Genomic DNA, 25,583 nt, shown 5'->3' with positions numbered 1-25,583 from the left:
ATTACGTGAAAGAAATAGACTTATTAGAAATTATCTTGTAATGTACAAAACATTTCATAAATTGTACAAGAAAACGATGTTCAGGCAGTTTAATATTTATTCCTCGAATAACTATGTGGTTGCAGCACGCGAATTAAACTTTTTTTTCCTTTTTTGGAGGGAAGCAGCGTTTAAAGTGATCCGCAATGCACCGGAACTTCATTCTGGCAAAACCCAGTTTCTGCTGCGACATTGGACATCCATTTTATTTATTTAAAGCACCATACAAAAGTCCATTCTTCGTTACATTAATTCTTGTAAAGAATAGATGAAATTGATAAAACATAAATTTGTCTCTTGTCAGTGGAAATGTAGGAAAAATAATATATTGCGGTGAGTGCTATTCGTTTAAGATGCAAATGAGAACCTAATTTCCTGAAATGACAGATGTCGTAGATCTTGTGTTTATACATTTACTTTAGATGCAATAATAATAAAAATCAATGCTTTTTTCAGGCGGTACGCAACAGCACGCCGTACCGGTAACTTTTATATGTAAGAATTAAACTAAAATAATTTTATTTTAACGAAAGAAGTGTGTGTTTGTGTGTCTTTGTGTGTGTGTGTGTGTGTGTGTGTGTGTGAGTACATGTATGCATGATCATTAGACCTCGAATTTTTAGGTTCTAAAAATGTAATTTTAGGTTCCTAAAATAGGTTCTAAAAATTCTGAAAAAATTCTAAAATAGGTTCTAAAAATCCTAAAATAGGTTTTAAAAATATTAAATTAGACTAAAAGAATCCTGAAGTAGGTTCCAAAAAAAATAAAATAGTTCATAGTACCTGAAAAATACTAATTAGATACAATTGTTAAAAACAAAATTTGAAAGGGACCGTGAGAAATGTTAATAGATATATAACCATAAAAAATATTAATTTTCTAACCAAATGTTTATTTCTATGCATCATTTTCAAAATGATCCACTAATTGTTGTAGAACTAATACTTGTATCATTAGCAATTTTGCTCTCTAGAGTATGTTTCAAACAAGTTAGTCATTGAATTTTTTCCTTACGAAACAGAACAAATACCTCTGTGTGATGTAACAATAATATAAAACCTTAAAAAATATACAAAAACCTAAGAAAAAGGTTTGATTTGGGCACAAAAAACATAAAATAGGTTCTAACAAGCAAAATAGGTTATTTTGGACACTATAAAACTACATCAGTTGTTGCATTTTTTAATGAAACGCTGATGTAACTTTTTATTTCTCATTTACCTGCAAAGGAAAAAAATACGTTAAATACCTAAAATCCGAAGTCTAATGATCATTTATATACCACAATATTTAGAGCAGTTCTTATGATAAACACAATAACAAATAATAACAACAAACTAACTTGTACCGAAAAATTTCTTTCCAGATAAAACACTGATAAGAATAATTAATATTTGTTTCGTTTTGTCGGAAGCAAAGTGTCTCTTTGCGTCCCGTCGTGTTGCGTATCATCGCGTCGTGACTCGTCGTGTTGCGTCGCGTCGTGACTGCTCGAGTCAGATACGGTGTGCGGCTGGCCTTATTGAAACCGTACACAGTGTTGTAAGGTTTCAATACCTCATGCCGACATACGATACCGACATCTCATCGCTTAACGCTCGGTTGTCTGCCTTTATTTTAACCAGTGTTTGCGTACCATGCCTATTTGGGGATCCACTGATTTAATCGTATTTTGCATTAACAGAGAATAGAACCCATGGCCTTTGGTTTACTACTGCAATGTGATTATTTATTTTGTACTAGACGGAAAACAATCGTAGTTCTTCATGTCGGGTTTGGTTACCTTCGAAGCAGTGCCCCCGCACTATGGAAAACCTTATATACGAAGGAAAAGTAAACTGTCCTCCCCCCCCCCCTTAGTTTTGGCACCATGCCCCTCAGTTCTGGAACCCAATCGCCGCCACTGCTTCGAAGTATGACTCTACACTGAATGGACACACGCAGACACACGCATTCATATTTTTTTTCAATTTAGATTGATAAGGTAGTCCACAACCCAATTAAGGTTAAGTCAATCTCGATATCACAATTATGTTCATGAAGTATCAACTTCATTTCTAAGGACGAACCAATTGATAATCGCCCTTTACTGCGAACATTCGCCTAATCTTTCTTCTGTGGCCTTTCATTGGTAATTGAGGCCAATGTCTCCTAAACTCAGTTTATCTTTTTTGCACGAAGAAACAGGTTTGTCTTTTTGATCAGTGGCAGCATTAAGAGAGTTAACTAGGTCAGTGACTAAAAACATCACATTCGCTGATTTACCTATGAGATTCACGAACATTCTTCCTTTGGCTGGTCGCGGACGATCGCTTCCGTGCTCGAGAGACTTGACTCAGTTTCCACGCAAAGCTTTGAGCTAGTTGTAGCGACATCCATTGTGAATTTTTAAAAGTGGCACGTGTTACAAATTACTTTCTTTCTAAAAAATATCGCGTTACCCTCACAACTTATTTAATGATAAGTTGAGGGTAAGGTAGCATTGTAAAATACCACAAAGTCATTTGGCGGGTGCGGATGTAGGGCTCCACACTTTCGTCACTGATAAGGCCTATCTGTTCTTTCACAATCCCAGCCTTTTGTGGAAGTGATGTAATCCGCACCACTCTCCTGCCGCCTGGACTACCATGTGTCAGAATATTAATGGTATACTCAACTCGATAAACGTTACAATCAATAAGAGTTTTTTTTTTAAAAAAAAAATTCAATGGTTGACGAAGGCAGCGAATTTAGTGTTTTTGTAACATGGTGACAAGACTAAATTGTGTTACCAAAAAATGTAACAATCAGTTATGCTGATAATTCCTAACATCATTTCATAATTATAATACATATAAACCACACACACAATTTTATTCTTGGTAAGTTCATCGCAGAAGATGTAAAATAAAATTGAGAAGTTTATTAACAAAGAGATGAAATGTTTGATTTTGGCAGGTAGAATTTTTACCAAGCTTTCAGTCACTATACAATACAAATTGTGTGTGGCAACAATGAAAACTTTAGGGCAATGAATACCATGTACAGCATATAGGGCCGTGTTGCACAATACAGAATCATATGTACAAAGATAATTACAATCTGCACATTAACAATGAAGGCCAAGCGTTATAAACAGAACAGTAGTGGGTCGTCTTCTCGTAGGGCTATTACAACAACTATATATACATACATACATACATATATATATATATATATATATATATATATATATATATATATATATATATATATATATATATATATATATATATACTAATACTAATGACGTATCTTATGTTGTAAAAAGAGAAATGGAAATATTGCTTTTGAATTTTGATACAATAAGAAACTATGGTGGGAGTTTAGAGTCGCGCAATTACGATTAGATATTTGATTTTCACGGCATTTTTGCTCTTGGTGCAAAAAGTGTGGTAAAGTTTTCAAACTAGAAGACAAACTTCACCCACATTGGAGCACACTGTTTGTTTAAGAGGGGGGATTTTAAGGTCGATTTCTTCTTTGAAGCTTTGGTAAGCTTAATGTGAACAAGAACTGATTGATCCACTACACGTTCCACTCATGATTATTGCAACTACAAGGCCTGTCCGGGAAATAGCCAGGAATGCAATATGAAAAATATATGTTTTTATTGAAGAAGATTCAAAAAACATTGTAACAGGACAACTCGCTTCAGTCCTTTTCAGAGTAGGCACTCCCAGCTCCTCTTCCAGTGTTCAATCTGCCGCACCATAATCGGGCGTGGAGAACCAGTCAGCTTCCATTGGGCCTCGCTTCCGGATCATAGCCCGTGATTCATCTTCGGTTATGATGTTTTGAGTAAATGGTGTTCATAGCGGTGTGAAGCACGTCATTAGGCAATGCAACGCGATGCTCCTTCTGTTCTGGTATCAGAAGCAGCGGAACGAATTTTGCCGCGACACGTTTCATACCAAGATCCTGCTTCAAAATCTTTGACACGGTAGTTTTTGGAATCGCCGAGATAATCTTCTAGTTCTCGCACTGTCAGTCGCCGATCTTCGTTGATTGCGGCCCGTCCACGTTCAACATTCTCAGGTGTTTCGCCAAATCGAATGCCCCTCCAGAACGTGGATCTCTCTCAACAGATTTTTTGCAATCTTCTAAGCGTTTGTACACGCTTTAAGTTGTTCTGCACTCATAGCATCCTCCCCGAAAGCCTTCTGAATCACCCAAATCGCTTCCTAGGACGTGTGTTCAAGCTTAACGCAAAGTTTGATGTAGATTCGCTGATCTACTCACTTAGTCATTGCGAATGTGACGGTCGCACAATACACGTCCTCATTCAATGGCGTCTAGCGCCCGACACCTCCCCCCCCCCCCTCCCGCCCGACTGACTTGTCCAGTGAATTCGTCATCGTTCACGCCTGTGTATTAAAGTCCACTGTTCTTGGCTGCCAGGTTACATCGAGATTTCGCAAACTGTTATCGTTTTAATAACAATGACTGGATATCTTCCGTACGGACCACATACATGTTCCACGTACGTTTCTTTACAAAATGTTATTCGTATTATGCATGTGTGATCGCAAATTGTGCTGTGCCAAACTGTTTTTCATATGCATGTTAAGTCTCTCACTTACCGCTGATAGAGTATAATTAAACATGAATTCTCCTTCGGTGTGAGGTCTTCTAGAAACTTAATTTACCTCCAGCTGACGTTAAAGAACAGCTCTCATTTTCAAGGATATGTTATTTTAATTTGAATACTCCTCCAGGCTCTCAAGCCAAAAATATGGATTACGGTATAATTTGGTCATTTTAAATTCTTGTGAATGCTATTTTTGCGTGTTCTTGAAGACGAAGGCAACATTTAGAATTAATGACAATGGATGAATTAAATATTGGGTACATAAAATGAAGGTGTCAAATACTGAGTATAGCTATTTTACACGGTGATAGCCCTGTGCAAGAGTAATTTGGCTTCACGAGGGTCCCACTGTGTGTCATAATCACACACAAAAGCATATCGAAATGCTGATTACTATTAAATCAAAATTAACATTTTAAATTCTTCCTCGACTTTTGTAACTTATGCAATTAGTGTCATATTGCTATCTTTGTCATTTATAACTAACTAACTAACTAACTCTCTAGTCTTCTTAAACCCTTCTTGATTTAATAATTCTAATAATATCTGGACATGAATACAAATTATGTACTTCTAAATTGTGTAACCTTCTCCACTCACCCGTTTCCTCATCCCATTTAGGCCCAAATATTTTCCTAAGGATCTTATTTTCAAATACTCTCAATTTATTTTCCTCTTCCAATGTAAGGGACCAAGTTTCGCATCCATATAATATTACAGGCAAAATTATGTTACTGTTTTGTATATAGTTTAACTTTTAGTTCCTTAAATATTAAACGAGACGACAAATTTTGTGAAGAGAAAAGTAACATGCATTTCCTGAATTAAGCCTGCTTTTTATTTCCTCTTTAATACCATTTTCATTTGTTAGTATTACTCCTAAGTACTTGAATTTGGAAACTGGTTCAAACGAGTTGTTATCAATAATTAGATTTTGATTATTACCTAACACTTGATTTCGGCCTGTAAACATATATTTAGTTTTCTCTTTGCTAACTTCCAAACCTATCTCTCTAGCTGCTTTGAAAAATATTTTAGCATTATTCTTAACTGTATTTACATCATCCCCCAGTAAGTCTACATCATCTGCATATGCTAACAGCTGAGTCACACCGTTTAATTTTAGTCCTTCGTTAGTTTCTTTTACCTCCCTAACAGCGTATTCTAAGACAAAATTAAAGAGCAATGGAGATAATGCATCTCCTTGTTATAACCCATCATGAATTCTAAATTTGTCAGACATATTAATAACCACACGATTTTTACTTTCTGTTTCACTGGTGCATACTTCTATCATATTAACAAGCTTCTTAGGTATTCCAAACTCGACTAATATATTATATAATTTGTCTCTTTTGACTGAATCATACGCTTTCTAAAAATCAATGAATAGCTGATGGACATTTTGATTATATTCCCACTTTTTCTCAATTGTCTGTCTGATGTGTCTTTGTCATTTATTGTAATTTAAATTCGTTACAGCATCGTGTAGTTTAAAACAGCAAATAATGTACTGAAGAGATAACAATAAATAAAATAATACTTGGTAGGCATAAGAACGTACACAACTCATATATTCACATTAATTTGGAGCTACGTAGTTTTTCTGAGAAGTTCATTTCAAATTGTTACCTATGTAGTCTATTTCCAACAGCCTCGCAGTTGGAAATAGACCGAAGGGCTTTTGTGCATCTAACCCAAATACCTACTTAACGAAATGCACGAGTACGCTTCTTTTAGTAAAAAAAAATACGTACTGCAAGAAGAGAGGAGAATTTCTTGTGACAGCTGCATCTAATAATCACTATTCACATGAATATACGTAATAATTAGTTGCTAAGAGAGGACATGCCGTTTCAAGGTCCTCCTTTCTGTGTCAGTCCTCTTGCAATTCAAACGCTTGAAGGCATCACGTAAACTATTTGCATTTAGCTTTTTTTTGGTTGGCAAGGATTACTTGGGTTCAAGAAAAAATCAGGAAAAATAACTCGCACGCACAGTTATGATTTTCTGTCCTGGAGCAAGAAATGGTAAGCATTGAGTGCTTTAAATGCTAACCGAGTACACGCCCCCGCGACAGAAAGTTTTCAATGGAGTAGTGGCGACGATTAGGTGGGGGGGGGGGGGTGAGGGGACGTGAGGGGGCATTTTTGCCACTTTTTACCCCTGCACTATGGCCTCTTAATGATAAGCCAAGAGAAAGCAAACTGTCCTTGACCCCCTCCCCCCTTTCAGTTTGGGCACCCAATCGCAGCTACTGCAAGGGGGCGATAATTTTCGGTATAGTTAGTGATATTAAGTATACTACGTATTATCAGTAAATTGGAACTTATTCTTTGGAATGTTAACATTGTTGAAATTAGGTTGCATCAAAAATCTGCAATAGTTCACTCACGTATACAGGGTGACCTGTAATTAGATGTATTCCCTGAAAGGGGTTAAAGTAGAGGAAATTTGCAATAAATTTACTTAAATTACTTCCTTGTGTAATCAGCTATCCAACAAGGTACAAATGTTGCTAACATTCACATTTGTGTACAAGAAATAATACTTCATGCATCTTCATGTGAATGGAATCAATGAACAATACAATTAAAGAACATTATACATCTTGCTCAAAGTGGGCACCTCCGTTACGAATGCAAGCACGCAGGTTTTTACGGACATTTGGTCTCTTAACTCGTGATGTGATGGTGTTCTTAATGTGTTGACCAGCTGTTAAGATCCTCTCCCTGAGCTCTTCTTGCGAGTTTACCGGTGTCTTGTAAACTAAGTCTTTCATGTGGCTCCAATGTAAAAGTCGCAAGGCGTCTTTGTGGAGTAGGATGCTGCATCTTAAGTTTGCATTTATGATCTTGTATAGCAATTTCATATCTGCAACGTATCTACGAGTTTCTAGAGTATTAATGTGCAGATTTTCAAGCAGATCTCTCATAGGCAGGTGTCTCAGGGCAGACACTCTATATCGAACGATGGAGAGGAAGAAGCTGAGAACACTCTCGATCTTGGAGGTATGAGAAGGGGCAGCCATGTTCCAGATTGGTGAACAGTATTCTAGAATGGGCGACACAAATGTTTTGAAGTAAATGGAAAGTGCTTTCGGGTTATTGATTTCGGTGGATCTGTAAAGTAGGCCTAGCATACGCATTGCCTTTTTTGTGATGGTTGATATGCAGTGGCGAAGCGTCATCGCAAGATTTGCCAAACATCATGGTCGATCTTTCAACGGAGAGTGGGATGGGGGGGGGGGCACAATATTTCTCTGCGACAAACGCCAAGGTCATTCAATGTAAAAGCTCATACCACAGACCTTACGAATACAAAAAACACATAATTCTATCCCATACGACGAGAATTATTAAATATGATGGAAACTGAAATGCAAACACCTCAATTGTCGCGTTTAAAGGTAAGAAGAACCTATATGGTTCGCCGCCAATTGTTGTTTTGAAAATGAAAAGCAGATTCATATCGTTCAATGTGTGCTTTTCCTCTTAACAAGTGGAAATAGCAGACATTCGAGTGGTATGCCCAGCATTTTCGAAGACGGGGAGCGGGCGTTACGTGTACTTTAGTAGTCATTCCTGAAGTCCTCAATTTGCGATCTTTTCCTGCCTTTTCTTTCTTCTCAATATTCTTGTTCAAAGAATATTGAGCCTAAGCAGAATTATGATCCTCACCATCCCTCCTTGAGCACGCCACTGGACACACGGAAGAATCTTGATGACTCCAGACAAACCCTGCCGTGGGTGTAAACATGGAGATGGGGCTGAAAAAAGGGCCTGTTATGACCCATACCTTCAAGAGTGGGGGAAAGTAAAGATCGTTGGATCTGTTTGCCTGTTCGGAAGCGTTCGGCTGTTCTCGGCACTAGCAGAGAGATTCGCACCATTCTGCGATGAGCTGGGCCGACGAACACCATTGCCTTCAATAGGAAACTTGGCGCGAGGGGTAGTACTGGGGCCTCATTTTGATGCGCTAAGATTAGCTAATCTCTTGCGTATTTCGAGCTGTTGCATGCTGTCTCTTGGCTTATTTCGCACAAATATGCGAGTATTCTGACTTATTATTTTTACTGCTACTCTAAAATATATAAAATGCAATATTTTTATTATTTTGCTTGGTCATCGCCGCATCTCCCGATGACCGGACGCCTCCTCGCCTCTGTTGATATGTGATTATCGAAAGTTAGTTTTGAATCTATGAGGATACCTAGATCTCGGTGTGGTGCTTATTTTGTTAGAGGGAGGTCGGTGAGTGTATAGTTATTAGAACCTAATGTGATATTGTAGGTTAAGAATGTTTAGGATAGAAGGGCCAAGTTTAGAGCTCTTAGCAATTGGTTTCAGCAGCTGGTCACAATTCCAGCTGGCGGCGGGAACCAGCGAATCAGCGATCTGTTGAATGTCGAGTCACAAGGCACCGAACGCTGTTAGCGGGAAGAAACAAATGAACGTCGGATATACCACATGTTGCCAAACGTACTGTAAAGCGAGAGAGTTCTATGACAATTTAGCCCGGCTTCGTCCCACTGGGACCTTTATGGCCTTTTCAAGTAGTGTGTGGAGTAGTGCTGTGCGTAACGGGGGAGTGAGTGTCCATTTTGCACACTTCTATGTATACGAGTGTAACAACTGAGCGTTGCCAAGTATTAGACAGGTCTACATTCCGACTTCGGCGCCGCGGAAACACTTTGATTCGTTGATTTGGTTTATTTTATTTGGCTTTTTGTGCCACTTTTGGCTAATTTGCCAAGCTGGGGATGAGTGATGATATGATGAAATTGATGAATACACACCTACAAATGTCCATGCCCAGGCCTGGATTCGAACCCGGAACCCCTAGCGTTAGGAAACATTTTGAAACACTAAGGGCGTAGTGAAACGAAAAAAATTGGGAACCCCTGGGGCCGTAGCAGCAGCAACGTGGAAGCGTCATTGCAAAAGATACGCGTACATGGCCATAAGGAAAATTCTCTTATGTAAATCCCTTCCCTTAATTTTTTTAGGGGGGTGTAAAAGAACCTTTTGAGAAAGGTTGTAAAGGGACCTGCACGAGACAAATACAACGCATTATAAAGATATGTCGAACACTTAAAGCAGCATTACATACACGTCACATTGAAGGAATCAGCCCCATGCAGGAAATGACCAAGGGTGAGATGGGTTAAAATAACCTATTCTCGACTGAAGAAACGGTATAGTGGGTTGCATAAGTAATGCCAAGCAAATTTTTGATCTCCGTAATGCAATGGAAGCATCAAGAATTGATACAAAACTCCAAACAACCCCCAGACAACTTCTTCACCAAGATACATTTAAAAAAAACCTTTCTTACAAACACTTTACACGGAAGAGTAAAATTAATCAAAATAGCCATGGACAATATGTCGAGCAGTACTGTAAAAGTATTAATGTACGAGAAGTAGAGAAGGTAAGAAGGAGGTCGGAGTGAATGAGTTCGCGCTGCTGCTGATACTGCGCCACCGTCACGTGTAACAATTACGAAATTACGCGACAAGTTTGAGAGGGAATGAACTGTGTGTGATCTGGGACGGTGTGGCAGGAAGAAATCAGTATCGGACGAAATAAACTTTCACAAGATCCCCCAAGAAGTCTATACATCAAATTCTGCCCGCCATCGTCTATGCACTTCTTTCATGTTCTCGCATTTCCAAAAAAACACTTTAAAATCCACTTCCGTTGCTCAACGGAAAGATTCCCAGCCATCTTGTCAATTACTTGTCACCACTGGCAAATAGTGTAAACCCCTTTATGGGACACTCTGTATATATAAGAGCAGTGGCGGGTGGAAGCTAGTATGATGGGTAGTGCCAACGTAATCAAGAAATCGACAAATTTTCGCTAGCATATGTCATAGAAATCTAATCAAAGAGGTAATTTTAATGGAACTTTGTTTACTAAAATTGCAGACAAAAATTCAGAGTTCCTAAGATTGTTTCATTTTACTTCGCATTTGTACTACCTTGGCTAATCGCGAAGATATGGATGAGTGAATACTCACAAAGAACACCGATGTCCAGGTCGGGATTAAAACCCGTGATCCCTGGTGCCGTAGCATGCTATGCACGGAGGTCGGCCAGAGTTTCTATTAAAATGTTGATGCCTGTTACCTTTACCACTTTTTTTAAAAGAATTGATGTTTAAATCTGGCGTGGGACGGCCAAGTTGTTTAATTTTTAATAATCTGACTCATCTTCACTAACTACCCTTCCTTTCACACACCATCGGACACTTTCACTTCACTAAAAAGAAAAACACTGAACAATTAGAGACACCGAGTCGAACACGGTATTCTCGCCTTGCTTTGTTTATAATTTGCAACCCCATCACGGCAGACGGTACATCAACAATCGGTGTTACTAACAACTGAAATATGATTATCTGCTAAATGAACTGTGTATCTACAATTTTTAAAATTCAGTGTAAGAAATTGAATTATATCTCCAAGTAAAATTCTTATACTGATAGACATAGTGGTTCGGATCCCACTTTAAACTCTAGGTCCAGTCCCGACTAGCCTTACTGTGCATAAATGGGACTTAAAACACCAATTCAATCAATCAATCAATTATAGATTTTCCGTGTGATTTTTTACAAATATTAAAGTAAGAAATCCCCTGATGATGCGAATTTCCTTTGATATTTAGACAATTCTTTTTTACAGAAAATGTCTTCAATATTGTCAACGTCAGTTCCAACACGTGAGTGTGTCTGTGTGTCCGAGAACAAGGGATATATATTTTCTTAAGGAAGAAATCGATAACAAAAACGTCTGGATGGCTTTCTAGACGCATATATCTAAATGGTTATATAAATTTGGGGAAGATATTACGTTCGTTCTTGCCAAGTAGGCAGGAAAGTATCTTTCTCGCGAATTACTTCTCCAACGAGTATTACAAATCGGTCAGGATTAGTCACTTCTCTCTGAAGTTTGCAGCTATGTCAACACAATGCGAAAGCTCTCGCGTCGTGCCAGTTGAAAATGGGCACGGCTGGTAGTCTTATGGCTACCACCTTAGCTACCACCTCCTTCACCGTTTCCTGCGGAGACTTTTTCATGCCTCTGCTCATGCTTCTGCGTAACGGCAAGACTATGCTGGCACAGAGCAAGTGAGAGAACAGCTGGGGATGCCGCGCAAGATTTGAGGCGGCCGTAAGCTCGAACGCTTACGAGATTCGAATCTCCTTGTTCGTAAATGTATTTAACTATATTTTGGCGAAGCAAGTGCTTTTTTTTCTGAGCGTAGAGCCATGGCACGGCGGCTCTCCCCTTAGAGCCGCCGCTGTATAAGAGTAACAAATTAATTCCTTTGTATGTATTAATAATGCATTTTAATTACTTACATTTTTGTTTTACATTTAATAACATAAATATCATACACATACATTATATATATAAAGTGTGTGTGTGTCTATTTGTAGATGAAGATCTCACCCCTAACCAGACTTCACTGATTTCCGTGTTTATCTTTGCAGTTGAACCCCAAGGATGTATGACTTGACCTCCAAGGAGAAAGGCCTGTCGAAGGGAACCAAGTCTCCTGAGAAGACCAAAGGGCCCGAGGAAGAGAGCGACCCTCTGTCGGAAGCCATCGGGGAGTTCGGGCGGTGGCAGCTGTGCCTCACCTTCCTCCTCTCCCTCTTCAACTTCCCCTGCACGTGGCACATCTTCGCCGTGACGTTCCAGGCTCCTCAGGTGGACTTCTGGTGTTCGAAGCCCAAGGAGTTGTCCGATTGGTCGGTGGAGGAGTGGAGGAACGCCAGCCAGCTCCTGGAAGGGAAGGTAATCGAGAGTTCTACCTAAAAAACATAGCTTTATTGAATTTACGAAATTATTCACTCATAGTACCTACTATATTAGAGTTTCTGTTTTAACCTGGTTGTTAAAGATCCAGGAACCCATAGATTCTAATGGGTTCTATTTGGTTCCGCAACACGACCGGAACCTTATTTCTCGCACAATTTGATTTGGGTCCAAGTTACGTTTTGTTTAAGTGAAAAAAGATTCCTCGACCGTATTAAAATCCATCTAGAATAAAATGTTCTTGGACCGAATTGAAATACTTTACAGATAGAACAGAGGCGAAGATATAGTACAAGCAATGCAAGCACTGCTTGCATAATTCGAATATCATTTAATGTACTTAATGTTCTAACCGTATTTAGTTTCCATCGCACTCGATTTCGCGAAAAAATGCGGTCGCAAACTCCCCCAGCAGCTCTGTAGCAAGCACCAGCCTCAATGCTTGCAGCCGTTCTGCGGGAAAATAAGGCCTCCGAAGGAGTCACATGGCGAAGCGTGAAATTCTGGTGGAACCCGTCCACAAAGCTTCTACAAAAAGCTGTGCTTTCCGAGCTTGCGTGATTCCCGAAAATAGCCGAGTTCAACCGAAAGCAGAAGGATTCATCTATGGGTACGTTGCCAGCAAAAACTAGTAACGAATATTTGTCTTCATGAACACGTAAACAAGATCGCAAATATAATAATAATTGTTAGTCATAAAATAACTAAAAGAAGTTATTATCACTGTTCTAAATTCCATATATATCATATTATATTACAAATTATTTTAGATTTCGCGAAATGTAAAACGCGTAAAAAAAAGTTGACATTGGGAGTTGGGGCAGTGGAATTTCTGCACCCCCGTGAAGAGTTTTCTCAGGGAGGGAGGGAAGATTGGACGGACCTTGGTCCTGCACCCTGCTTCCTGGTCGGTCCAGCTCAAATTACGCCAGAAGTGTTGACCGCTACCAGTGTTTGCAACTGCCAAATTATTTACGCAGTAATTCAAGTGAGCTCTTTCACAAATTTTACAATCAATAAATTGACTGCTTTTGAATAAAACTTGGGGTGAAAATAAAGCTATATGAGAAGGAACTATCTACTGATATTTGTACATGGCATAGAAGTAAATCGTATACATTCTGCATATTATGAGCACAAGAATATGTTTTAATGATTGATTGATTGATTTGTTGTTTTAAGTCCACTTTATGCACAGTAAGGCTAATCGGGACTGGACCTACAGTTTAAAATGGGATCTGAAACACTTGTGCCTCCACCGGGTATCGAACCCGGAACCCCTTGATTACAAGGCGACGACACTACCACTGCGCCATCGGTGAGGCCCGAATATGTTTTAAGTTCTATTATTATGACGCAAGTGGTGTTCCCAGGGTCTTTTTACGGTCCCCATTTTGTCATCTTTTCCTTCCTTTGACGTTTTTTCTTAGATATACTGGGCCAAAAGGGGGTTATGTCTACCATCCACCCCCCCTTCGCCCCGGGCACGCCATTGAATGACACTTTATTACTTAAATATTAATGTACATACTCGTTCTGCTGAAATGATTCTGATTCCTCCGCGTAATTTTTATCTCCAAACTGACATATCTTTTGTGACGGATAAAAAAAATTAAGGAAATAGGTTGGTATCACTTTCTGTTGTTTCAGAGATTTTCAAAGTGATCTTGTGTGGATGCTTGCAGTTGTGGAAAGCGCGTGGGATAGTGTGAGTGTTTGTTGCTTCGTGTTTTGTTCTGTGAATTTATCGGAATGAACGCGTATTTAGGAACGGTTGATGTGAAGTGCGGGTGTATTATTGAGCAATTGAAAATTGCTTGGTTTAGCTCGAGAGAGATACCAACACCGCATTTACCGGACTTAAAAACAAGTTAGCCCAAGGGGCTTTGTGCGACATTTCCAAAGGGTGGCATCCAATGGACCAAGAGTTTGAAATTTATTGTGGTGAGTACATGAGTGCATGTGTTTCTTTGCTTTGAAATGAATTTTTTATTGTTTGTGTTTAACTTTTTATTTAGTATTTAAGTTACTCCAATGCGGTTTTTAGGGTGCCCAAAAATACTAAATTACATCATGTAGCGTAAAATAAACAAATGATTCCCATTTTTTTTATCTAAATCGGTTTGGTCACCGTTTGACCATATTAAATAATAATGAACAAATAAAGGTACTAATAAGTAAGTAAGAAATTCCGTCTCCCTTTAGTCGTATGCGGAAAGTTCGCATATGCAAAACGTTTAATATCATATGAATAACGTTACCTGGATTTTTTTTAAAAAGTAAATGTGACGTTTGCGGATCATATGGTTTATTTTTAGTACAGTCACTTTATTACGATATTTTGACAAATCCAGCGACTGGGTAAATGAGGCTATAAACCTTGAATCTTTCCCCTCGGCATGTCGTTGTACTACATGTTTTGTTGTACTGAAACATTGCTTGCCTCCTACGTAAGACTACGCTTCGCTACTGAGATAGAAAGGTTATTTACGGTCCAGAACTTATTTACGCTTGCTGATTTTCTCTCCTGGACCGGTTGAATGTATTAAAAATATGCAGGACCTTTAACAACCCTGGTTTTAACTCCAATCTACGCACGCATAGGCTGGATATCAAACCAGGCATCCCTTGATACAAGGCGACGACGTGACCACTACACCATCGGGAAGGCCCCGAGAACCAAATTTCAATTGTTATAACAATTATTATAAGCTATTACTATGTAAAGAACATATCCAAGCTATTTGCCAGGTGGGAAGTTGCAGGAATTGAGAAATATTTATTTAAAGAAAACCATTGTAACTTACACCAAGGCAAGTTTTTCTCAGAAATAGTGCCCTTACAGCGAGTAACGGACTTAATAACTGGAAGAGCATCATGGGAATGAATAAGGAGAACGGGAAGGAGCTTCTGAAAATGGCCAAGGATCACGTAAGGTTGATGTGTCACTGTGGTGATGGTGGACCCAAAAAAATCCTCTCTCTGGGAAAAACTTGCCATTGCACTCACTGCACGTATCTCAACCCACGCAGTAGAAAACGTAATCCAAGTATTTTTTTTATATCTGGGAAGTTACACGTTAGGTAAGCAGCAATGAGGAATGTCAGGCCTTTTTTTTTATCAATAACAACCAATTTTTGTAGCTTTTGACAAAGAAAATGCCCAATAATCTCTAAAGAAACAAATTGATATCGCATATTTTGCACTGATTTTACATTTTCTCTAGTGCATAATGCAGTTTATTTATTGCAGCCCGCTGGGGGGCGAAGTAGGCAAAGCAAAAGGGGCATTTGCATACAGCCTCAATATCAAGTGGATGTCAAAACGGACATAAACCAGGAAACTTGCAAATAATATCTACAATGTTGTTTTAAAATAGCTAGATGCATTGTGCAATAAATGAGGAAAAGATATGCAGGAGATTCGCCAAAGGACCCCGAGGCAAAGGGAATCCTATATGTGCAAAAATAGGAAAAGTTAGAAAACAAAAGTCGCGCGTGAAAGTAGGTATTGATGCCTCATTAAATTAATGCTAACTTTATTTTGCGTAAAAAATATATTTACTTTCGTCTTACTCGTTTCGAATTCATACATATCGCCTAATTTGTTAATGTTAATGATAATGTGATATACAAGGCACTCAGTAATGACTAGAAACCTTGATTATTCAGTATCATTTTTTTTTTTTTTTACAAAAGTGGTGTTATTTTCCTTACTTTTTGGTGTTATCTCCATAAAAATTAGCATTTTTATTTTTGCAAATTTGTCTGCCAAAGATAATTAATTATGCCTTTATTCTGTTTTTAAAGGAGTATTTAAAATTGAGAGTGACGTTTTCATGCACTGGAAAAGTGTTTTCAGGAAGTATTTTTCATTATTTCTCGCGCGATAAGCACGGCTTCGTTTGACGGTAGCTGCCCACTCGGTTTCCACCACAATTGCTCCATTTTGCTCGGTGATGCAAAAATTTCCGATAGAGGTGAAAAATACTTTTAGACGTCATACTTTAATATAGCTTTCGGAATTAATCCTACGACACGTACGATAGTTAATGTTCAAGGCTAAAACACAAGAATGTTCTATATTCGCCGTATATTTTCGTTTTTTAACAACAAAATGTGTTGAAATTCCAGAAAAGGCTTCAAATTCGCGTTATTTTGCGATTTTTAATGGATGAAAAATGTGTTCGGAACATGTCACTGCTCATTTATAAACAATTTCTTTCAGTAATTAAAATTTTTCGGTGTTATCGCGTTTGCAAAAAATCAAGATCTCTAGTAATGATTAGTGTTAGTAGCATGTGATGTACCAATTGAAAAAATCGGAAACAGATAAAAGATTACGGCCATTTCGCCTTACCCCGTTTCGCCTTATTGAGTTTTCACCCCTCCCCCAATACAATTTCGCGTGATTTATGTGACACTAAATTTCTAAGGCGAAAGGGGACATCCCATTTTTCCTTAACCTGTTTCGCCTTACACACAAAAAAATTCCCACCAGAGAATATCATCGACATGAAGGGTCATTATTATTAATGTAATAATGTAATATTAATTCAACAAAGGCAAAAACGTTTGGATGATCTTTGCGCACCTTCCTATTCATCTTGCTGTGCCATCCCTCCTAACCTAACCCAACCAACTTCACAAGCTCTGCGCTCCCATTATGAATTACCCTTCAAGATAATATACCCAGGTGGGAATTTTTTTGTGTTGTCACGTGCCCGCACGGGTAAAGCATATGACGGATGTTTGAAACGGCGACTCATAGATGGCAGCACTCTGTACGGCGTTGATCTCGCTCCGCTTAAATATTGTATATAGGATAAAAGGAAGATAACATTTATATATATGTATTGTTAGTATATAATCGAAGATTGATCTATGGTATTATGACAATAATGAAAGGATATAAGAAGATAGGATTACAATATTCACCATATACACGAGCCGAAGAGTCAAGAAGTCGGGAAACGTTTCCAATTTTGTATCTTTTTTTACAATCCGGTTGGGAACGAGATTTCTCAATCGAGCTTTGTTGTTTATCCCCTGGCTGCGCCAAGTTCTAGGCTGCACCAAAGCACACGAGTTGCGCATCATATGCGGCACCGGATCAAGGAGCGCGGATAAGATCGCGAACCTGTGACTGTCTCTTTGTTTTTCTTTCTACCCTGGCTGCGCCAAGTTCTAGGCCGCACCGAAGCACGACGTAGTTGCGTATTTCATAGGCGGCACCGGGTTAAGGAAGGCGGAAAAGATCGTGAACCTTAACTGTCAAGTAGAGTCTGTCGGCGCATTGATATATAAGATGCCAAAGAAGCGTGGGAAGCGCGCTGGCCGCAAGACACGCGAAGCCTAAATGTTACAGCATAGAAAGGAAGGCGGCGAGATAATTGAACCACCATCATGTGTCCAGGATCCGTTGGGATTAAAGGAGGATATTGCTAGAGGGAAGCTAATTCCTATATTGTAGAAATGCCACGCGATATCTATAAGGATATCAAAGACGCCGATTCTAAGGTTCCCAGATGTGGACCCCAATAAATAGATGCATGTCCCTGTAAGTAGTCAATCAGTTGTCAGCAGACGTGACAATTTTAAGAAGAAAAAGTTTGTCCATTATTAATTACTGTATTACAATAAGAAGAAGTCCTTATAGTATTGCTTACTGATTTGTAAGTAGAATAAGTCTTACCATATTGAAGATTGAATTGGAAGAAGAAGAAGTAGTCTTCCTATATTGGTTATTAGATGATAAGGAGAAGATGAAGTCCTTCCTATACCTTGTAAGAAGAAGAGGTTTTACCATATTGAAGATTCAATTGCAACAAGAAGTAGTAGTCTTCTCATATTGGTTATTAGATGATAAAGAGAAGAAGAAGTCCTTCTTATATTGAAGATTGAATTGGAAGAAGAAGAAGCCTTCCAGTATAGATTATTGAATCATAAGAAGAAGAAGTCCTTCTCATATTGAAGATTCCGTTAGAAGAAGAAGTAGTCTTCCCATACTAATTATTAGATGATAAGAAGAAGAAGAAGTCTTGCCATATTGAAGATTGAAGTGGGAAAAGAAGAAGCCATCCAGTATAAATTATTGAATCATAAGAAGAAGAAGTCTTTCTCATATCGAAGATTCCGTTAGAAGAAGAAGAGGTAGTCTTCCCATACTGATTATTAGATGATAAGAAGAAGAAGAAGTCCTTCCCGTAGATATATTTCAACATACCCACAAGGATATATATGTAGAGAAACAAATAGACAGCTCGAAATATGATTATGTATATCAAATTAATATTAATCTGAAGAGATAAGAATATACGGTGCATTGTACCTTCTGTAGTGGGTTAAATAAGTTGTTTCCTTTCGTTTCCTTAAGGTTATCATTCAGTTTTAGTTGCCCTGAGTGTCTCATGCTTTACCCTGGCCTAAGCCGGAGTGGTACTACCCTCTCCGGGACGTAGCAGTGTGTAAGGCGAAACAGGATAAGGCGAAATGGGATGTCCCGTTTCGCCTTAGAAAGTTCCTCTCACATAAATCATTTGAAATTGTATTGGGGGAAGTGAAAACTCAATAAGGCGAAACGGAAGGACACGGTTTAAAATACATCTGTGGAGTTTTCATGAAGTAGTTCTGAATAACCTATAGTATCATTACGAGAAAAAAAGAATTATTCTCGATATTAATTAATGTCAGTCATAAAATAATACTTAGTCATGGTGTTACATTAAAGTATGTACAGTCACTGGCAAAAGAAATGGGACACATAGATCCTGAAATACTTGCTTCCCTGCAAGGCGTTATGTGTGTTGTCTAACTTTACGGCGGTTGTAGAAGTTTCCATTGAAAGTTTGCTATTAAAATCCACTTATAGCCGTAGAGTTAGGCAACACATACAACGCCTTGCAGTCAAGCGAGTGTTTCAGGATCTAGGTGTCCCATTTTTATTGCCAGTGACTGTACATACATCATTTTTACAATGCAGTAATAATTATATAATTATACTCAACATAGTACACATTAACGCACAGTAAATTATCCATAGAAATAAGTATAATAATGAAAAAATTACATTTTTGTTTCAGTACAATTTTGTCTATTAACGTTGAAGTGGTGTTTGTAGTATTATTTTTGTTGTCATGTTCAGTAACTCCGTTACGAATAACAAGATACTTCCAACATATACAGGGTGATTCAAGAAGAACTTTACAACTTTGAAAGTGTATAGATATTTATTCAGATATCTTACAGAGTCGGTTGAGGGGCCATTGCAAAGCAAAGCACATCATGTTTTGACTCACGTAGTCCATTAGTACCGAATTCACCCACCAGTAGTGCTGTCAGCATTGTTCTTGAAAATTGCTACTTTTTCCTAATTTCTCAGTTCGACGAGGATGACCAAGATGGAGGCATTTACTATCAGCAAGATGGGGCACCAGCACACTACCACGTTGAAGTCCGCGATTTTCTTGATACCCAATTCCCAGGTCAGTGAATTGGTCGTGCAGGTCCACTTGCATGGTCGCCTCGTTCCCCAGATTTGCCCCGCAAGATTTTTTCTTGTAGGGTTTCATTAAAGATCGGGTTTTTGTACCACCTTTACCTGCTGATCTTGCTGAGCTGAGACTTCGAATTAACGCCGTTGCTGCAGAAGTGACGCCTGACTTACTGGTCAAAGTCGGGAATGAAATCGACTTTAGGCAGGATGTATGCCGCATTACAAATGATAGCCCCATCGACCCAACATGAATGTTGTATGATGGCCTCTCCGATGGCGCAGTGGTAGCGTTGTTTCCTTGTAATCAAGGGGTTCCGGGTTCAATACCCAGTGGAGACACAATTGGTTCGGATCCCACTTTAAACTATAGGTCCAGTCCCGATTAGCCTTACTGTGCATAAAGTGGACTTAAAACAACAAATCAATCAATCAATAAATATTGTATGACAAACTTGATGTGTTTTGCATTGCAATGGCACCTCAACCGACTCTGTAAGTTCTCTAAATACATTTATATATGTTTTCAAAGTTGTAAAGTCATTTTTGAATCACTGTATATTACAGGCACATAGTGGTTCAAATCCCACTTTAAACTCTAGGTCTAGTCTCGATGAGTTGTAACTGGGGGCTCGTTTACTATCATGAAAACATGGTTCTGCCGGCTGGGTCCGATGGACCTGCAGACAAGCAACACATTTCCCATTGACGTTGGCGTAAGTCTTTATGTCCATATTCCGTACACCACGACTGTTGGACGGATGCAACATTGTAATACTGCTGCGTGGAAAGCAATGAGAAACGTATTAATTTTTTTCCCAGGAAATCAAGCTCTTACGATGACTTTCCCATGTCATGTCTTGGATGATTTCGAGGGGCACAAGCTGCCTTCTAAGAGGAAAAGTCCTGCGAAATGTTGAAGTGCCGTGGGAAGAATCCGAGACACTCCTTATTTGAAACGTCGGAGAAGTTGACAGTGCATTGGCAGATTGAATATTAAGCCGAATCACATTCTACTAAGGCTATCGAGGGTCTGCACCACAAAGGGTTAAGCATGAGAAGAGGAGAACTCAGCCGAGACTTTCAACGTACGTAACTTTTGTAGAAGTAATTTTGTGTAGTGCATATTTTTTAAACATTAAACAAGGAAATCGTGCTTTACATGAACGTTCAGCATGCGGAAAAAGTTAACTAAGATTTAAAAAAGCTTTTGTACGAAGTGAAAACAAACATAGATAAGAGGCTGATGTGTGGTCGCTTGCAAAAAGTTTCTGTGTTGTACAGAAAGATGGGTAGGTTAGGTTTCGTACTATAGATTTCAACTCTTTTTATTTGATCTGGGCATTGGTTGAATAACATAGCTAGATATCGGGCACACTTGGTAATGCTCTGACACGACCAATGTTGCCGGTACAACTCATCATTTCGAAAAAGAACATAGTTTTGTATTTGTTACGGTCAATAAATAACCGGATTAATGCCGTGAAAAAGCGAAATAAAGTGACAGAGCTATGAGACTTACGGGATATGTAGGCCAGGCTGGGGTACGCCACATGTCTGCGAGACGAGTTCCAGACCGCTTCGCTACGTGGCAGCACTGGCAGGGAAGGGAGGTTGTGTATGTGCAATGTGCCTCCAAGGCGCCAGTCATTCAGTGAGGTGAGTAATGGCGTTCACGGTGTCAGGTGCCACAAAGGAGACATCCCCAACCCATTTGTGCGATCATGTCCATAGCGTGACCAGCAACGAGGGGACGTGCATTGTCTTGCAGTGGGATGACACCTCGTGACAAGAAGCCGCGCCGCTTGCGTCTGATTGCAGGTCTCGCCTCGATTCGCAAGATGTCACAGTACAGAGCAGCGTTCATGACATGGCAACTCACCTCACTGAATGACTGGCGACTTGGAGGCACATTGCACATACACAATCTCCCTTCCCTGCCAGTGCTGCCTAGGTGGATACGGTCTGGAACTCGTCTCGCAGACATGTGACGTACCCCAGCCTGGCCTACATATCCCGTAAGTTTCATCGCTCTGTCGCTTTATTTCGCTTTTTTACGGCATAAATTCCGTTATTTATTGACCGTACCAAATATGAATATGCCATAAGAAAAACATAAAATCATCTATAATCATCATTTTATCATTCGTTTATCAATTCGATAAATGCCCACATAGACTCTTGAAAATGTTTGCAGGCTACTCCACAGCTGCCTTTCATCCATTTTTGTTTTTACTTCGTAGAAAAGCTTTTTTACACCTTGGTAACTTTTTTCTCCGCATACTGAACGTTCGTGTAGAGCGGGATTTTCATGTCTAATGTGTTAAGAATTTCCACAAGGCAAAGTTAATACCCAATGTAAGTTTCATGTCTCTATCGCTTCTCGTACAAAAGTTTCGTACGTTTAAAGTCTCGGTTGAGTGACTTTTCGTACTCGCTGAGTACGTCATGAAAATGATAAAAGTGGAAGAGGACAAAAAGTTTATGGAAATGCAAGGGAAGAAAGGAACACCAGGATCATAACGAAGCTGGACGAAGAGTACATGCTCTGTGAGGCGGCTACTGCCGAACGCAATATGCAACACCGCCGCACTTCTGTAGGGTCACCGCTTTGATGGATGGCGTCGGCGCCAGTGAAGATCTCGGTTCATTTTCTTCGAGTGGTAACGAAGCAGGGGAAGGGAAGAAGAGTAGCAGAAGTGACGAGTACCGTCCTTATTTTAAGAAATAAAATAATGAAGAGGGTCAGTGCAGGAGACAAACAAGGCCTGCACGAAAAAAAGCATAATTTCAAGGTAGCTGGTCACTGCTTTCAATCTGATTCTGCTATTAATATATTTTCTGTGACTCTTGAATGACCTTCTGCTTACCTTTGGTTTCAATTTTAAAAAAAATAAAGTGATCAGACACTTTGAGTGCCCGTAGAACACATACCTACATTCTAAGAATGTTATTCATATGTGGAAAATAAAAACGCTTGGAGAACACCTGGAAAATGAATCTCCGGAAAATGCTGATGGTGGAAAATTCAATTACCGTACTCAGGAGACTTCTTCATTCCAAGCACATTAGCTCCGTCTACTTCGCTACACATTTTGACACCAGGTGTAATGTAGATGAAATCCAGTGTCAGGCTGGTGCAAAGAAATTGCGTTCAACCAAGTACACCCTGCACAAGAATAGCGGTGTAGATTCCACAAATGCCTGTCTGCTGCTATAAACGTACATTTCATTGATTAATCCGAATTTCGCTTTTATCCCCCACTCACACACACACAATTGATATTGTAACATACTTTTATCTGTGATATTATGTTGCATACGTCGTCTCCATTCACAATAGGAAGGGAATGGTTGTGAATATTTAGAGAACCCCCACAATTATAAAATTATCAAGAGCTTTTACCCACACACTCAAGTGGATGCACTCAGTTTCACCGGTGCACCGCGTTTTCATGATGATCACCGACTGACGGCCATACTCAAAACAAAACAGAAGTTCAGTCTCTGTCAGAAAGGTTCAAAAAGCCGTCTTGACGTTACCTAGTGCAGTTCGACAGTGCCAAGTTGATTGATTGATTTGTGGTTTTAAGTCTGCTTTATGTACAAAGAGGCTAATCGGGACTAGACCTACAGTTTAAAGTGGAATCCGAGCAACTATGTGCCTCCACCGGGCATTGAACCTGGCACCCTTCGATTACACTTCTCTATCAGGGAGGCCCTGAAAGCGCCAAGTAAACGAGCAATCAAAACACCAGCAAGGAGCACGAGAGGTTGCAGGCTTGAATACTTGATGTTCATTTGTTAGAAATCGTGAAAGTTGGAAGTCAGCTAGATGTTGCTTGTACTTCTTCTAATGTATGGAAATGTAAATATAAGAACTTTTTAAAATGCTATGTGATTTCTATGGTGAAAAACAAGTGTTTATAACGCGAGAAAAAAAGATGGATTTCGCTTCCAGTAATCGGCAGCGTCAGGATTAATCATCTAGGGGTGCCGAGGGGGTAAGGAATAAGATTTAGGGGTGCGATGTTTAAAATAAAGAAACCATGAAACGTTCACTTATGCTTTAGTGCTACATTAACTACCAATCAATTTTTATTAGACTTTTATTAAAATCAGCCAATGAAACGGAAGACTACTACTTTCTTGCATCATTTCTGCTTGGATTGGCCATAGTGGACTCTTTGGTTTGAATCAGCGCTTGAAGGGGAAAATGTTTGGTTGGTCGAGCCTTGGAAGGGAGGAATTCTCCTATGGTTCCATATGGTAACAATAAAACATATGGGGGATGATTTGCGAATATTTTGATAGCTGAGAGGGAAATCATGCCCCTGCACTTAGAGAACTGCTTTAACCACAACAATCCAAATATTAAGTAATGTGAGACGAACAAAGCTTGTTCAAGACAGGCTAGTATAGATTTATCTTCCAAACGAAGATTTACACAAATGCTGGGGAAAGAAAGAAAACAAAACTGCCTAGAGGCAGTAAAATTAAAAGTAAATTCTGTTTCCATTCATTTCATTGGACTTGCCTGTTGTGTAGTATATATTAAGTTGATCTCACCTCAACACCTAATATTCTACGCTCGCTATGACTACGTGATTTTAATAAGTCACAACTTAATGTGAAACTGCAAGAGTTAATACTATTTTCGGATGAAAAATATTTTAAAAAGTGGGTTCGGAAAGGGGCGCGGAAGAAAATTAATCGCTTCTTCGCACCACCCTGGCGCCGCACCTCCTTCCAGTCCAAGGCTTCAGAGTGAACTGCTAGATCATTCTTGAAGTATGCTCGCTTCAAGTACGGTCTTGTTTGTACCTTTCGGACACGGCCTAAGCCTCTATTTTGTTGCACTCAATATGTTGCTCTTGTAATCCATAACCGTTTCTCAATTGCCATGGCCTTCGAAAACACACGCACGTGCCTCTCTTTTCTCAATTATCCATGAACGACAATACTTCTGTATTCATTGAAATTGCATTGCTTTCTTCACTATCAACGGCCGGCCACTCTCATAATTTTGTGAGCTGAGCTAATATCTAATTTGGGAATGATGTAATGTTACGTCCTTAAGAAGCTTTTCAAGGCAAGCCTCATTTGGAGATGCATGTAATTATGAAAGCAGAACACAACTTCCATTCTTCGAAGAAACAACAATCGAATCAATCAAGAACACATTTTCGCTCCTCCATTCGTAATACAAAGGCTTTGTTCTCTCCAACAATGGCCAGTAGTGTGTGGAGCACTAGCATATTAACTAGAGATTTCTACGCCCAGGGCGATAATAGATTTCCTCACCCATGCACTCAGCAAGCATTTATTTCTGTCGAAATTATTTCTTAAGGAAAGGAACGTTTGTTGTTACTCATTGAAATAATGTATATTATACTGTTTAACTTTCCTTGTATTCTAAAACACCGATGTACTGTCAAGATAAAATTTCCTTATTATGAAAAACAACTGAAATTCCTAAAACTTGGGTTATGCGTGCACTTATGGCAGTCACAAGACCTAAAATGTAAACCATTGTTATGAGACGCGCACACCTTTATGGCTTATAAAATGAAGGAAGAGTGGAACGGGGAACAAGCCTCGCGCAATAAAGCACAC

At 39.2% G+C, this 25,583-nt stretch overlaps 1 protein-coding gene across 2 annotated transcripts in view; it reads left to right on the top strand.

The window, feature by feature from the left end:
• LOC145994955 (organic cation transporter protein-like) overlaps window positions 1-25,583 on the top strand; it is a 206,130-nt gene that overhangs the window by 100,260 nt on the left and 80,287 nt on the right. For both annotated transcript variants that reach the window (XM_083131483.1, XM_083131485.1), the window contains exon 2: window positions 12,149-12,455. In XM_083131483.1, coding sequence (XP_082987609.1) covers window positions 12,162-12,455 — 294 coding nt within the window. In that variant the 5' untranslated portion in view covers window positions 12,149-12,161. The remainder of the gene's footprint in view (window positions 1-12,148; window positions 12,456-25,583) is intronic.

Source organism: Lepisma saccharinum, chromosome 11, assembly GCF_977018435.1.
Source record: "Lepisma saccharinum chromosome 11, izLepSacc3.1, whole genome shotgun sequence".
Taxonomy (NCBI): Eukaryota; Metazoa; Arthropoda; class Insecta; order Zygentoma; family Lepismatidae; genus Lepisma; species Lepisma saccharinum.
The sequence above is the reverse complement of the archived record's forward strand: the minus strand, read 5'-3'. Positions and strand labels throughout refer to the sequence as shown.